This window comes from Colossoma macropomum, unplaced genomic scaffold, assembly GCF_904425465.1.
Source record: "Colossoma macropomum unplaced genomic scaffold, Colossoma_macropomum, whole genome shotgun sequence".
Classification (NCBI taxonomy): Eukaryota; Metazoa; Chordata; class Actinopteri; order Characiformes; family Serrasalmidae; genus Colossoma; species Colossoma macropomum.
In genome coordinates, this window is record NW_023494911.1 from 225,001 (window position 1) to 239,528 (window position 14,528).

The following is a 14,528-nucleotide window of genomic DNA, read 5'->3' on the forward strand; positions in this document are numbered from 1 at the left end:
ACAATATGTATAGGTTCCAGGAAGAACCCTTAAATTGGAAAATACGTTTGATGTAGTGTGATGGTTCTTCCTGGAATGTTTACATTATGTGTAGGTTCCAGGAAGAACTTTATACATGTTAATATAAAGGCTCCAGAAAAAAACTTATAAAAATAAACAATAAAAGTACAAAAAAGGGTTCTTTAGCCTAATGCCATAGAACCACTTTTGGTACCTTTGGATTCTTGTAAACGAGATTTGTAAGTGTGAAGAACATTGTTAACATTTAGAGAACCTCCACATAATGTCAACGTTCCAGGAAATATACATTATGTAATGGTTCTAGGAAGAACCTTACACACATTAATGTAAAGGTTCTAGGACGAACCCTTAAGTTGGTATAGAACTCTTATATGAAGGGTCTTTCTGGAACATTTACATTTTGTGTAGGTTCCTTTAGGTTCTTTTACAACATGTATATGTTCAAAGAAGAACCTTAAAAATAAACAATAAAGGTACAAAAAAGGGTTCTTTACCTTAATGCCATAGAAGAACCACTTTTGGTTCTCTATGGTTCTTGTAAATGAGATTTGTAAGTGTGAAGAAGCTTTTTTTTAATATTTAGAGAACCTCCACATAACGTAAAGGTTCCAGGAAGAACCCTGAAATTAGAATAAAACTTTGATATTATGTGACGGTTCTTCCTGGAGCTTTTACATGTTTTAAAGTTTCCAGAAAGAACCTTATACACATTAATGTAACGGTTCCAGGAAGAACCCTTACATTGTTCTAGGAAGGGTTCTAAGAAGAACCCTTAAATTGGTGTAGAACTGTTACATTATGTGAAGGTTCTTTAAACCTTTAGCTGTCCAACGCTGGCCGAAATGGAAGTGACCCAGACTGCGTCCCTCAGTCAGTGAGAGGACAAACATGTTTATATATATTTACATTAATTCTAATTTTGTGTTTTTAAGTGTTTTGGTAATAAAAAATGCTGATATTAATTTAATAAATGATGTAAACTGATTTAATTTAAGTTCTACTTTCTTTATTTGTATATTGTTTCCTCATTTTGGTCCTCGGCCCACCGCACATCACACAGAGATCAAAAGTTTGGGCACCCCTGCTTTAAAAAGCTGTACTCCTTTTTTAACACGGTTCTTTAGGGAACCGAAAGTGGTTCTTTCCATGCCATCACTCAAAGAACCCCCTGTGACGTATGGTGGAATAAAGTGATAGAACAGGTTTCTATCTGTTGACTTGCCTTCTAAACCCTGAGTCCTGTATTAGACTGTGCTGCCACCTGGTGGTCATATACAGTATTACACCAGCACAAGCTGAACTTAGAGCAGCTCTACTGTGTTCACTCTCAGTCACTGTTTCACTGTGAGCGAAGGGGTTTATTACGTTTTACACTCGTTTACTCCAACACTGCACACACACTCATATCATAACCCTTCAGATATGCACTCAAGGGGCTCAGTCACTTCAGAACGGTATGAAGATCTCTGGTTAAGACAGAAGTAACACAGAAATATTAACCATTCCCCCACAAAAACACTGAAAGTAGTATCCTCATGTATTCACTGTCCAAAACACACCACATGTAGACGATCGGCCAAGACTTGTTTGGTGTCTGTGGTTTGTTTCTTAGTTTTAGAGGCTAATTTAGCTAAAGCTCAATGAAAGCTTTTATCCCACCAATTAGCATGGTGCTAACCGATTAACCAGTTTATAGTCTCAAAGGAAAAAACCGATACGTCTACAAACATCTCTTAACTGCAGTTTTCCACAAAGGGCTCCAGTGTTTGTAAGAGAGCCTAAGCCAGAGTCATTTCATTTCAAATCTGAAGTACTGTTGAAGTTCTGAAGGCAGAAGGACGTTTTCTCTGAAGGTCCAAAAGGAGGCCAGTATGGGTTCTGCTCATGTTTATATTCATAACCCTCTCCACTCTGCTTTTAGGCTGAAGTTCTGAGAATGACAGAGGAGTTTTAATGGCTTTCAACGTGTCCTTCGATTCATGACCTCAGATGACAGGTCTTTAAATTCTCCCTCTGAATTAAGCCGTTCTGCCTCAGTGTGTCGTCCTCTGTCACCAGCCCTCAAGGTTCTTTTAATCAGAGAGAACGATGTGAAGGGCTGCGGCGGCACTGTGCTCAAAATTACACTGACAAAACGGTTCCGCAGCGCTCCAAAGTGTAGTAACGCAGAACCGGCCATTTCCATCACTTTCTGCACGAGACTCGGCTGCCCCCTCTGCTGGACACTGCTGGTACAGCGCCTCATACAGTTCCACTCACTGGACAATTTATTAGAAACACCCCTTGTTCTTCGACTAACTGGTCACTTTATTAGAAACACCCCTTGTTCTTCGACTAACTGGCCACTTTAGTAGAAACACCCCTTGTTCTTCCTCTAATCAGCCACTTTATTATAAACACCCCTTGTTCTTTGACTTAATGGCCACTTTATCAGAAACACCCCTTGTTCTTTGACTAAACAGCCACTTTATTACAAACAGCACTTTGTTCTTCCACAAACTGGCCACTTTATTATAAACACCCCTTGTTTTTTGACTAAATGGCCACTTTATTAGAAACACCCCTTGTTCTTCCTCCAACGGGCCACTTTATTAGAAACACCCCTTGTTCTTTGACTAAATGGCCACTTTATTAGAAACACCCCTTGTTCTTTGACTAAATGGCCACTTTATTAGAAACACCCCTTGTTTTTTGACTCAGTGGCCACTTTATTTCGAAACATTCTTTGTTCTTTGACTGACTGGCCACCTTATTATGCTCCTACAAAGTGGGGGTTTCTAATAAAGTGGACAGGGAGTGCATACGTATTAATAAATGTTGTGTTTTTCCATCTGCCGTCGAAGCCACTCAGTGACTCACAGCTCTTCTGTTCGACGCTCTGTTGATCTGTGCTCTCGCGCTGCTGTTCCTTATCTCCTGTTTTAGTCCAATTAGACACTTCCAGCTCCGCTCCGCAGTGTTTTATTCTCGGTGATGAACTTCCTCCTGGCTGGGATTGATCCGGTGCTGCTGCTGAGACAATTAGTGTCGATAATGGAGGTCCGGCAGCGGAGTAATTAACATGCACAGAGACACAGCGGAGAGCAGCAGCAGCAGAGCCGGAGATGGAAACCTTCCCCAGTACAGTCTCGTCCACGCTGCTGTAAACAACGGCCACAGTTACTGCACACTGGGCTGTGTTTACTCTGTGGTGCCCTTTGTGGTTCATACTGTACACGTTCATAGTCCATGTACGGAAACTCACCTGCAAACAGCACCTGTTTGAAATTCACCAGTGTTGTTTCCATGTGACTGCCTAGAGCAGTTTAGCTCCACCCATACAGCAGTTTAGCCCCACCCATTCAGCCTAGAGCAGTTTAGCTCCACCCATACAGCAGTTTATCCCCACCCATTCAGTCTACAGCAGTTTAGCCCCACCCATTCAGCGTACAGCAGTTTAGCTCCACCCATACCGCAGTTTAGCCCCACCCGTTCAGTCTACAGCAGTTTAGCCCCACCCATACAGCAGTTTAGCCCCACCCATTCAGTCTACAGCAGTTTATCCCCACCCATTCAGTCTACAGCAGTTTAGCCCCACCCATTCAGCGTACAGCAGTTTAGCTCCACCCATACAGCAGTTTAGCCCCACCCATTTAGCCTACAGCAGTTTAGCTCCACCCATTCAGTCTACAGCAGTTTAGCCCCGCCCACTCCAGGTGAAGTGAAGTGGAGTGCTGTTCCTGCAGTCTGCAGTCGTTCAGGTGGCGTGTGGCTCGTCTCCCTTCGCTGGGTCAGGGGTTACTGCAGGTCAGCCTGCAGCTTTAATCTTTCACCCTCGTTCAGGTTCTTTCCTCATCATTAAAGAGCCTCAGCTTCCCAAACTTTCCTCTCTGACTCACTCAGGGAGATGAGACGCTGTTTTCTGGGGGAAAGTGAAATTTCACAGTTTGTCAAAGCTCTCCACCTGCTCTGCCAGCATGATGCAAGCGCGTGTAACTTCCTGCCGGAGCGTTTCCCTGTGGTCATTTCTCATTCTCCGCCGCAGCGTCTCAGCCTGGTCCTGCAGCAGAGACCTCAGCCGCTCTGATAATAGGCTCCTGATTTATTCACTGTTCAATATTTAAGCAGTGGAGATCACTCCATCACACGCCGGCGCATATGAAAATGTTTGGCTTTGTACTGGACAGCAGACGGTAACCGCTCAGGAAATGTGACAAGTTTCCTATCAGACAGTGTGAACGCCAAACTGCTCCTGCATGGAAGCGACAGTTCAGTGCACAATCGTATTAACAGAGTTTCCCCCTTACGTACACCTGGAGTGAGCTTCTTTAGTAGCTACGAGGCTAATGCAGCTAACAAGTAACCAAAGCCTGTGTACACCAATCAGCATCAGACAAACTAATCAGCAGGTAAACATTAACATAGTGTCATACGATTCTGCTACTGTTTGATGGGCTTTTGTTGTCCATACTTTAGTCCAAGATTACAGGTAACAGTATTTCATACAGTGTTAGAGACGTAGAAGCCTGATCCTGATGTTCACGTCAAAATACTGGCTTAATATCTCAAAGTTATGACTCACTTTCTCAACATTTTGACTTAGCATCTCAAAACGATGAGTTAGTCTCTCAAATTATTGACTTAGCTCCTTAAAATAATGAGTTCATTTCTCAAAATATTGACTTACTATGTCAAAATACCGACTAAGTATCTCAAAGTTATAATTACTTTCTCAGATTTTGACTTACTATGTCAAAATACAGACTTAGTATCTCAAAATAATGTTACTTTCTCAAAATATTGACTATGTCAAAATAATGATTTAGTATTGAGTAAGAATGTACTGAGAAAGTATTGTTATGACTTTTTATTCCAAAATAATTGCTTACTATCTCAAAATGACTAAGTATCTCAAAACCTCATGAAAATAAGACATTATTTTGAGATGCTAAGTAAATATTTAGAGATAATAAGTCCTTTTAAGATACTAAGTCAATATTTTGAGATTGTAAGCCACTATTTCAAGATATCAAGACTGATCTTGAGACAGTCATTATTTAGAGACATTAAGTCAGTATTTCGAGAAAGCAAGTCACTATTTTAAGACACTAAGTCAGTATTTTTACACACTGCTCAGAGGCAGAAGGAGGCAGAACAGCCTGGCAGGAATGAGCTTCATAGAAACCACATCATCAAGGCTATTAGAGATCCTGAACATCTCCACACTCTGAGAGCAGTGATGATTTTCAGTTAGCACCATGCTAATTGGTAGGGAGTTAGCTCTTATTGCTTGTTAGCTGCATTAGCCTCGTAGCTCCAGTGCTAAAACTAAAGAAGCAAACTTCAGAGTCCAAACACGTCCCGGCTGATCGATGGCAGCTGGGGGAACACCTCCCCTTCCCTTCCCATCATCCCCAGCGTGAATGAAGTCATGCTGTCATCTCCGCTGGAACCGAGGTTTCTGGTTTGAGCTCATCTGCTGGAAATTCAGTCTATTTCGGAGAGCAATTTACCAGCCGAGGCAGAGCTGAGGGGGAAACGGCACCTTCTCTCTTACAGAGGTTCATTTTCTCGCTCTCTCGCTCGCCCACTCTCCATTCTCATTTTATTCTATTCATTTGTTTAGATATTTACATATTCAAAATGTTTTCTGCAGAAAGGCAGGAAGGAATCCAATTAGCGGGGGGACCTTCCATCATAAAGAACAAAAACTCTTCTTGGTGAGAGAGGCAGACTTGGACTCACACCTGCCTGCCTCCGCACGGCGCAGCGTTTAATTAAGTGGCGATAATTTATTGCACTCCAAATTCGAGAGGTCTTCTGCGCGGTGAGGTAATTGTATGAAAAGCAGCGAGCGGAGAAATGATGAAGCGGTGAATTAACAGGTGACGACTCCGGTCAAGCGTCACCTGAACACAGTGTTCATTCATTTCATTTGGTCTCTCTCACTTCACTTTCTCTGATATAAAATCGAGTTTATCTGAGGTCAGGGAAGCATACGATCAGTGAAGAGCACTGGGGACACTGTGTGGAACTGGAAGTGTTGAGTTTGGGTTGAAGATGTTGAGTTGGTGTTGCAGATGTTGAGTTGCAGGTGTTGAATTGAAAGTGTTGAGTTGGGTTGGAAGTGTTGAGTTGGGGTTGTTGGTGTTGACTTGGTTTGGAAGGGTTTGGTTGGGGTTGTAGGTGTTGAGTTGAGTTGGAAGTATTGAACTGGGGTAAAAGTGGTGAATTAAGTTGCAGGTGCTGAGTTGAATGTGTTGAGTTGATTTCAAGGTGTCAAGTGGGATGTCTTGAGTTAGGGTTGGCAATGTTGGGGTTGGAGTTATTTTGTTGGGTTTGTTGAGATGTTTACTTTGGGTTGTAGGTGTTGAGTTGGGTTAGAGGTGTTTATTTGGGGTTGTAGGTGTTGAGTTGGAAGTGTTGAGTTGGGGTTGTAGGTGTTGAGTTGGATGTATTGAGTTGGGGTAAAGGTGGTGAATTACGTTGCAGGTGCTGAGTTGGAGGTGTTGAGTTTGGTTTGGAGATGCTGGGTTGGAGGTGCTGGGTTGGAGGTGTTGAGTTTGGTTTGGAGATGCTGGGTTGGAGGTGCTGGGTTGGAGGTGCAGGTTCTGAGTTGGGTTAGACGTGTTGATTTGGGGTTAGAAACGTTGACATGTGGTTTGAGGTGCTGCGCTGCGGTTGGATGTACTGAGTTGGTTTGTAGGTCTAGATGTTGACTTTGGGTTGGAATTGTTGAGTTGTCATTGGTGAGGTTGAGTTGGGGTTGGAGGTATTTATTGAGGTTGGAGATATTTAGTTGGGTTGAAGGTCTGGAGTTGTGTTAGTGGTGTTGATCTGAAGTTAGAGGTGTTGATCTGCGATCAGAGGTGTTGATCTGAGGTTAGTGGTGTTGATCTGCGGTCAGAGGTGTTGATCTGAGGTTAGTGGTGTTGATCTGAGGTTAGTGGTGTTGATCTGCACTCAGAGGTGTTAAGTTTGATTTGGAGGTGTTGAATTAGGTTAAAAATGTTAAGTTGGGTTGGAGGTGTTGGGATGGGACTGGAAGTGTTGAGGTGGGTTGAGGTAAAGATGTTGAGAGGTCTTGAGTTGGAGGATTTGAGTTGAGAAGGAAGTATTGAGTTACCTGTTCTCTTAGCACACAGAGAGGGCCCCCTGGTGGAAACTACTATCCATCCTGAACATAAATCAGAGTTGAGCTCCATCAGTCAGTTTGGAGACAGTCCAGCTCGTCTGTCTCTTCACCTCATCCTCTCTTATCCTGACCCAGCAGGTGGAACTAATGACCGCTGGGTATTTGTGCAGAGGGTACGGGATGAGGCGGCGCACCACTGGAGCCTGATTATTTATAGATAAGCTGCTCAGAAAAGCCTTGAAGCTCCCAGACTGTGACTGTGTGAGTGGAAGAGTTTCTCCTGTTTATACGCCGAAAGAGCATCGCGACCAGGAACAACACGCCACTGGTTTCTTTAGACGGTAGAAAACAGGAAACAGAAAATCTGAAAATGAGGGCATTTCTCAGCACGACACATACAGACCACAATATACATACCGGCCGACATACTGGTTCTCCCTCTCTGCTCTGTAGAATGAATGACTGTCTATGGACACAATGTAAACATGTTCTCAAACACTGCAGATAGAACAGAAACGCTGAGGAGAACTGAGGACCTCATAACTGCACCTATATGAAGTAAAATATCTGAAAACATACTAAACATTCGCTGTGTAAGAATGTGGTTTAGTTTAACGAGCTCCATACTGACCATCTCTGCAGACCGCTCAGATAGCTAAAAGGCTAAGAAGCTCCATCAATAGCACTGAGAATAAGCTTGGTTAGCTTGGTGCTAACATTACGTAGGGATTCCCATAGAGATGCTAGCATCAAAACAAAGACTTTTCAAAAGAAAAATGCATCATATCACAGAAGATAATGCTCTTCAGAAAACAACAGCGCATTTGATTCTGATGTACATTATAAAGAAAAAAGACTTAAATATCAGTGAAAACCAATGGAAGTCTATGGGGAACACTGACTTCACTTACTACCACAGCGTTCTGTGATTGGTTATTAAGGTCTGTGAGGTGAATCGATGTGCAGCGCAGCAGTGTGAAGTTCCATCATCTGCTCCAATCCCATAGTTCCTCATCAGACACGTAGCGGGCGTCTTTAGCGTAACAGCAGAATGTCACGTCCTGATTAATGGCTCTCATGCTAGCACGTTGATGTGCGCCCATAAATTATAACTCGTTTCCAGAAATCATGGGATCTGCTGTTGAATCCAACAGTAATAAAAGTTTGAATCCCATCTGCACCATCTGCACCATCCGCACCATCTGCACCATCTGCTGATGGTGGTTGTGTTTGGCATGAAACTGGCAGAAAAATGTCCCGACTTTGCTTCCAAAAAAATCAAGCAAGCACAATCCTTTCAAACACTGCGTCGTTTATTATTTATCTGTTTAATTTTAATACACATTATAGAAATATTCTCGTTTACTCTTGCATGTAAAACAACACAGTTGGGTCGGTGGGACCCCCAAGAGTTAGATGCTGCTTAGCACCCCCAAATGCTCAGAATAGCCCTGATAGCTAACATTACTTATAGCACAGTGCACAAACCAAGAACTGCGCTGCTGGCTGAGGTTCGGGACTGACTGACTGACCTCACTGACCAGCTGTTTTGCCTGGTAATGCAGCCTGTTGAAGCTAGTGAGACTAAACTGAAGATGAGCTGAAGGTTTAGGAACCCCGACTGACCAGCTGATTTGGTCACCTTTGCCTGCGTATTTGGTCTTCTTTGCATACTTGGCTAGTTAGCTAGCCAGGAAAATGACAATTAGCCTATTTGCTATTTGTGATTAAAGGTAAGAAATACTGACTGACCAGCTAATTCGGTCATCTTTGGGTACTAATTATCTACCTAGGAATTGCCTTTTATTGTTAGATGATGTTATCTACATAATCATCCCTGCTAGAAAAAACCAGCTTGACCACCATGCTCACTAATAAAACCAGCATATGTTGTGTTCTGGATGCTGGTATGCTGGTCAACCAGCATGACCATACTGGGTGACCAGTTAAACCAGCACCAGACCAGCTGTGCTGTTTTTTTATTAGCATGGTTGTTATAAAAATAAGCTGTAGTGTGTAACCGCAGGCTGCTCACTGCTACACTCTTAAAACAGACGGTTCTTCAAAGGTTCTTTAGTAGAGTTCTGTATAGAACCTTTTGCATGCTTAAATGGTTCTTTGCATGCAAGCTTGACATCGTAACAATAGCAGAACCGTTTTGCGTGCTATACATTCTCCATCAATCAGAAGAACCATTTCACCATGCAAAGAACCCTGCCGAGGGTTCTATATGGAACTCATGGTCCATTGCCTTTACTAAAGGACCCTTGAAGAACCATCTTTTTTTTAGAGTGTAGGAGGGTGAGGGGGAGTTTGACCGAGCATCCTCATGTCAGAGGACACGGCAGGACCAGGGCCCTCATCTGCGCTGAAGGGCGATTACAGGATTCAGAAGAACCTCGAGTGACGAAACGTGCCACTCAGAAACAAACAGACCAAAAGAAACAAAGGAAAGAGTTCTAAGGGAGGATTTCCCCTCACAGACAGACGCAGCAGACGTCTAATCACATGCTCGACGTTCCGTAGGACAGCAGTTTACGAGTCCCAGTGAAGGAACGCTCACGCGCTCTTCAGCTGTCAGCGTATCCCTCCGCTTCCACGGCCGCTAGCCGCTTAGCTGCTACGGATCGATGGGCAAAACGAGGTCCACTTAACGGACCACCAGTGTGACAGCAGCATATACAGCACGTCAATATTAATAAATAAATAAACGCTGGTTATGATGGAGACGACAGCAGAGCTTTCTGACCTTCAGCATGAACAGTCAGTATGTTTATACTCGCTTTAACCCCTGAAAGCCCCCCTGACCTTCTTTAACTGGGGGCAATTTTCTTGATTTTTGCATATGTTCTTAAATTCGCCTTTAAAGGCTCCTACAGACGACACGATCCCCACATATTACATATCCAAACGTTCAGAACCGTCTCGGCTCTCTCTGTAATGAGGACCTCTGACCTGGAGCACCGTGTGCAGAGATAATTCAGCCCTAAAGCTGAAACACTGAAGTCTGGTTAGAAATTCTTAATGTCTCTTGTAAAATCGTAGTTTTTCTCATGTGGCTGGATTGTTTTGGTGCTTGAGATGGTCTTTGTTTCACAAAAGTAGTGGACAATACACCGATCAGGCATAACATTCTGACCACCTCCTTGTTTCTACGCTCATTGTCTATTTTATCAGCTCCACTTACTATATAGGTGCACTTTGTAGTTCTACAGTTACAGACTGTAGTCCATCTGTTTCTCTGATACTTTGTTAGCCCCCTTTTACCCTGTTCTTCAGTGGTCAGGACCCCCATGGACCCTCACAGTGCAGGTACTATCTGGATGGTGGGTCATTCTCAGCACTGCAGTAACACTGACGTGGTGGTGGTGTGTTAGTGTGTGTTGTGCTGGCGTGAGTGGATCAGACACAGCAGTCTTAATAGAACTAGATAATTATTTTGGGCAAGATTTTTGGCAGGTTCTAAGATAGTTTAACTAAATAACACTGAAATGCTAGTCAGGTTCTAAATATTAACTGAGTAAGTGTGGAGTACTAGATAATAAGCAGGGTAACATGATGGTACGTCCAAAGAGAGTCTAACCAAATTACACTACAAGGCCAAATGAGTTCTAGATATGGACTAGGTAAGTGCTTGGAAGTTCCAATGCAGTTTTAAAAAATTACACTGAAAGTCCAAAAAGGTTCTAGATATTAACTGAATATGAGGTACAGTGTCCAAAGAACTACATAATTATTCTGGGTAACATGAAAGTAAGCTCTAAGGTTGTCTAAAAAATTACCCTGAAATGGCAAAAAATGGTTCTAGATATTAACAGAATAAGTTTGAAGTACAACCTCCAAAGCACTAGATAATAATTTTGAATGACATGATAGAAAGTTCAAAGGCAGTCTAACTAAAATACACTGAAATGCCAAATAGATTCTAGATATTTACTGAGTAAGCGTGAGGTAGAGTCTCCAGAGTACTAGATAATTATTTAAGGTAATATGATGGTTCTGACACAGTTTATGCAGGAAAGTGATTCAGAAACTCGTCTCGATAGCAGTCAATTTATATAGCATAAAATGATGCAGAACATAAAAAGAACCCAGTAGAACCACAATAGGAACCACTGCTTTCTTTTACAGCCCAGCAGTTCTAGGTAATAAACAGGTACAGGCTGTATATTACTACCCCAAATAATTACACAGTACTGCAAAATGTGTACCACATTCTTACTTAATATCTCGAACCTGTTTGGCAGTTCAGTGTAATTTACAGTTGTTAGACTGTCTCTGAACTTATCATTATGATAACCTAAATAATTATCTAGAACTTTGGAGGCTGTACTTCACACTTGCCTGGTTAATATCTAGAACGTAAGGGACTATAAAAGACAGAGTTACTAAGTTCTTTAAGATTCAGTGACCTGAATAAGAGAAGTTCCTATGAGATTAAGATTAAAACATGTTCTCTGTCGAGGTGTGAGTGGAGAACACTGAGGCTGCAGTTACAGCGCCTGGCCACATGGGGCTTACCGGGTTACAGGGCCTAAACACTCACAGTGAATCTGAACTGGACCCTCTCGTCCTGCTGCTTCCAGCTGAGGTCAGTTGTGTCGCTTCCTGATCGGCTGTGTGAAGCATACATCATCACAGCCAGTGCACTTTCACCAAATAATGAATTTTAGTCACTATTATCTTATAATGATAACTGTAAAAATAAATAGATGGCAGATTAAGTAATAATAACAATCATTAAAGATCTTGAATTATTATTATTATTATTATTATTATTATTATTATTATTATTATCATTAATATTATTATAAAATGAAAGTAAAGCCTAAATCTAATTAAATTCATCCATTGTAGAATAAATAAACACAATTAATAAAAAATAGATAATAAAAACACATAAAAACAATCATTCATGAAAAAACAAAGGTTATGATGTCTTTTCCCACTTCATGAAGGTATCAGGGAGGCTGCAGGAACAGCACTCAGCCACTGGAGGGCAGCATGCCTACACGGATTAAAGAGGGCAGAAAACATCAAGGCTGCAAGTGCAGTGCCTGGCCACATGGGGGCACTGTGGCTCCACGGTTTAAACAGAGTAGGCGAATGAAACAGAGGCTGCAGTTACAGCACTGGGCCACATGGGGGCACTGTGGCTCCACAGTTTAAGGAGAGGGGGAAACTCATCAGGCCTGCACAATCTGCTCAAACATATTTGATTAATTAATTTAATGAATGTATTATGTTTTAAAATTAAACTGTTATCAAAAATAACAGCGTTAATAATTAAAAATAAAATAAATGATGGAACCTAAAGCTTAATTGGACTTGCTGATAAGCCAACGCGCCTCCTTCCCTACGCCGTCCTTCAGAGCCTCCAGACTTCAGCGTTAGCAAAGTTAGCCTGGTTAGCTGTAGCAGCCTTAACCAACAGCCTGTCCATGTTGATCACAGTGAGTCAGTGTCACAAATCATATAATCAATGACTTGAAGGGGAATTCCACCAAATTTCTCAAAATTTATAACCATTTCATGTAATAACTTTATTTTTGAATTTTGAATCGCTTCTGAATGACTTAACCATTCAGAAATTTTGAAAAAAATAGGTGGGATTGCCCTTCAGCAACTCAGCATTCCATTTCTGCGGTGTCTACACTTGAGAACCTGTCTTCTCATTCCCTGGGCTGGATGAAATAATGATGAGCTCAGCAGGTTCCTCTGCGGTTCCTGGGGTTTTGGACAGACCTCAGTCAGGGCGTCGGCTGCAGTCTGGCTGCCTGAGACGTTCTAGAAAACTTTGAGCAGGAGCGATAAGGCTCTCCGCTCCTGACCCTCACCACGGGGCACTGCGCAGGACAGCAGGGATGAGGGGACCTCAATCAGTGCTCTGGTTGGTGGCTGTCTGAGGGCAGTGTGGGCGGCGAGGAGGCACTTCAAAGCAGAGCGTGACATGAGAAATTTCAGGGAGGCCGAATCAGCAGGACAGGGTCGCCGCGCCGTATTTGAAGGGGAATTCCACCCGTTTTTCTTCCAAATTTCTCCCATAACTCAGTGTATGAGATGAAAACAGAGAGATTCAGAGTGGTTTGGTGTGAAATGGTTCAGATTACACAGTGGTGGTGATAGGAACCAGGGGTCGCCATGACTACAACACAGATATAGACATTTTATTTACTATCCAGAACCACCAGTGAACCTACACGAGTCTTCTGAGTTTATATGGAATGTTGATGATGGAAAATAGTGGAAAACCTGAAATAATAAGTTTCTTTGGGGACTATTTTGCCTCACAGCGCCCTGCATGTATCCCTCCACCATGAATGGAGTTTAGGTTCTCTAAACTATCATAAAACAGTGTCTCAGTCATCAGGCAGTGAATTCCTAACCATTTCATGTAGGAACTTTCTGTGAGGAGCTTTTAGAGGTGGACTTCTGGTTCCTATCACCACCACTGTGAACAGTTCTGACTTGGTAAGTTTATCTAGAATGGAGGGCTACACCTTAGCAACCATGTGGGAATACCATAGCAACCACCTAGAAAAACCCTAGCACCTAGCAACCATTTGGGACACCATAACAACTGCCTAGCAACACCCTAGCAACCACTTGGAGTACCATAGCAACCACCCAGCAACACCCTAGCAATCACTTGGAATACCATAAAAGCAACTTAGCAACACCCTAGCAACCATATGTGAAACCACAGCAACCACCTAGCAAACCATAGTAACCACTTGGGACACCATAGCAACCACCAAACAGCATCTTTGCAAGGTTAAGCTGCACAATCACTCTGCATTTTCTTCAGCAATTGCACTATTCACTTAGCAACCACTTAAGATACCATAGCCACTGCCTAGCAACACCCTGACAATCACTTGGGACACCATAGCAACCACTCAGCAAGCTTAAGCTGTGCAATTACTCAGCATTTTCTTCAAGAAATACACTTTTCTATTTTAAAACAGCTCATCAGCTCTATACAGTGACACTCTACATCAGCTCTATACAGTGACACTCTATACATCAGCTCTATACAGTGACAGCCTATACATCAGCTCTATACAGTGACACTCTATACATCAGCTCTATACAGTGACACTATACATCAGCTCTATACAGTGACACTCTATACATCAGCTCTATACAGTGACACTATACATCAGCTCTATACAGTGACACTATACATCAGCTCTACATCGTGACACTATACATCAGCTCTATACAGTGACACTCTATACATCAGCTCTATGCAGTGACACTCCATACATCAGCTCTATACAGTGACACTCTATACATCAGCTCTATATAGTGACACTATACATCAGCTCTATACAGTGACACTCCATACATCAGCTCTATACAGTGACACTCCATACACCAGCTCTATACA

General features: G+C 42.5%; 1 protein-coding gene across 1 annotated transcript in view; it reads right to left on the reverse strand.

Moving 5' to 3' along the window:
- The window catches only part of gpc5a (glypican 5a), a 174,869-nt gene extending 171,625 nt beyond the window's left edge, over window positions 1-3,244 (reverse strand). The window contains exon 1 of the mRNA XM_036560848.1: window positions 2,857-3,244. Coding sequence (XP_036416741.1) covers window positions 2,857-3,244 — 388 coding nt within the window. The remainder of the gene's footprint in view (window positions 1-2,856) is intronic.
- Between the last annotated feature and the right edge of the window lie 11,284 nt (window positions 3,245-14,528).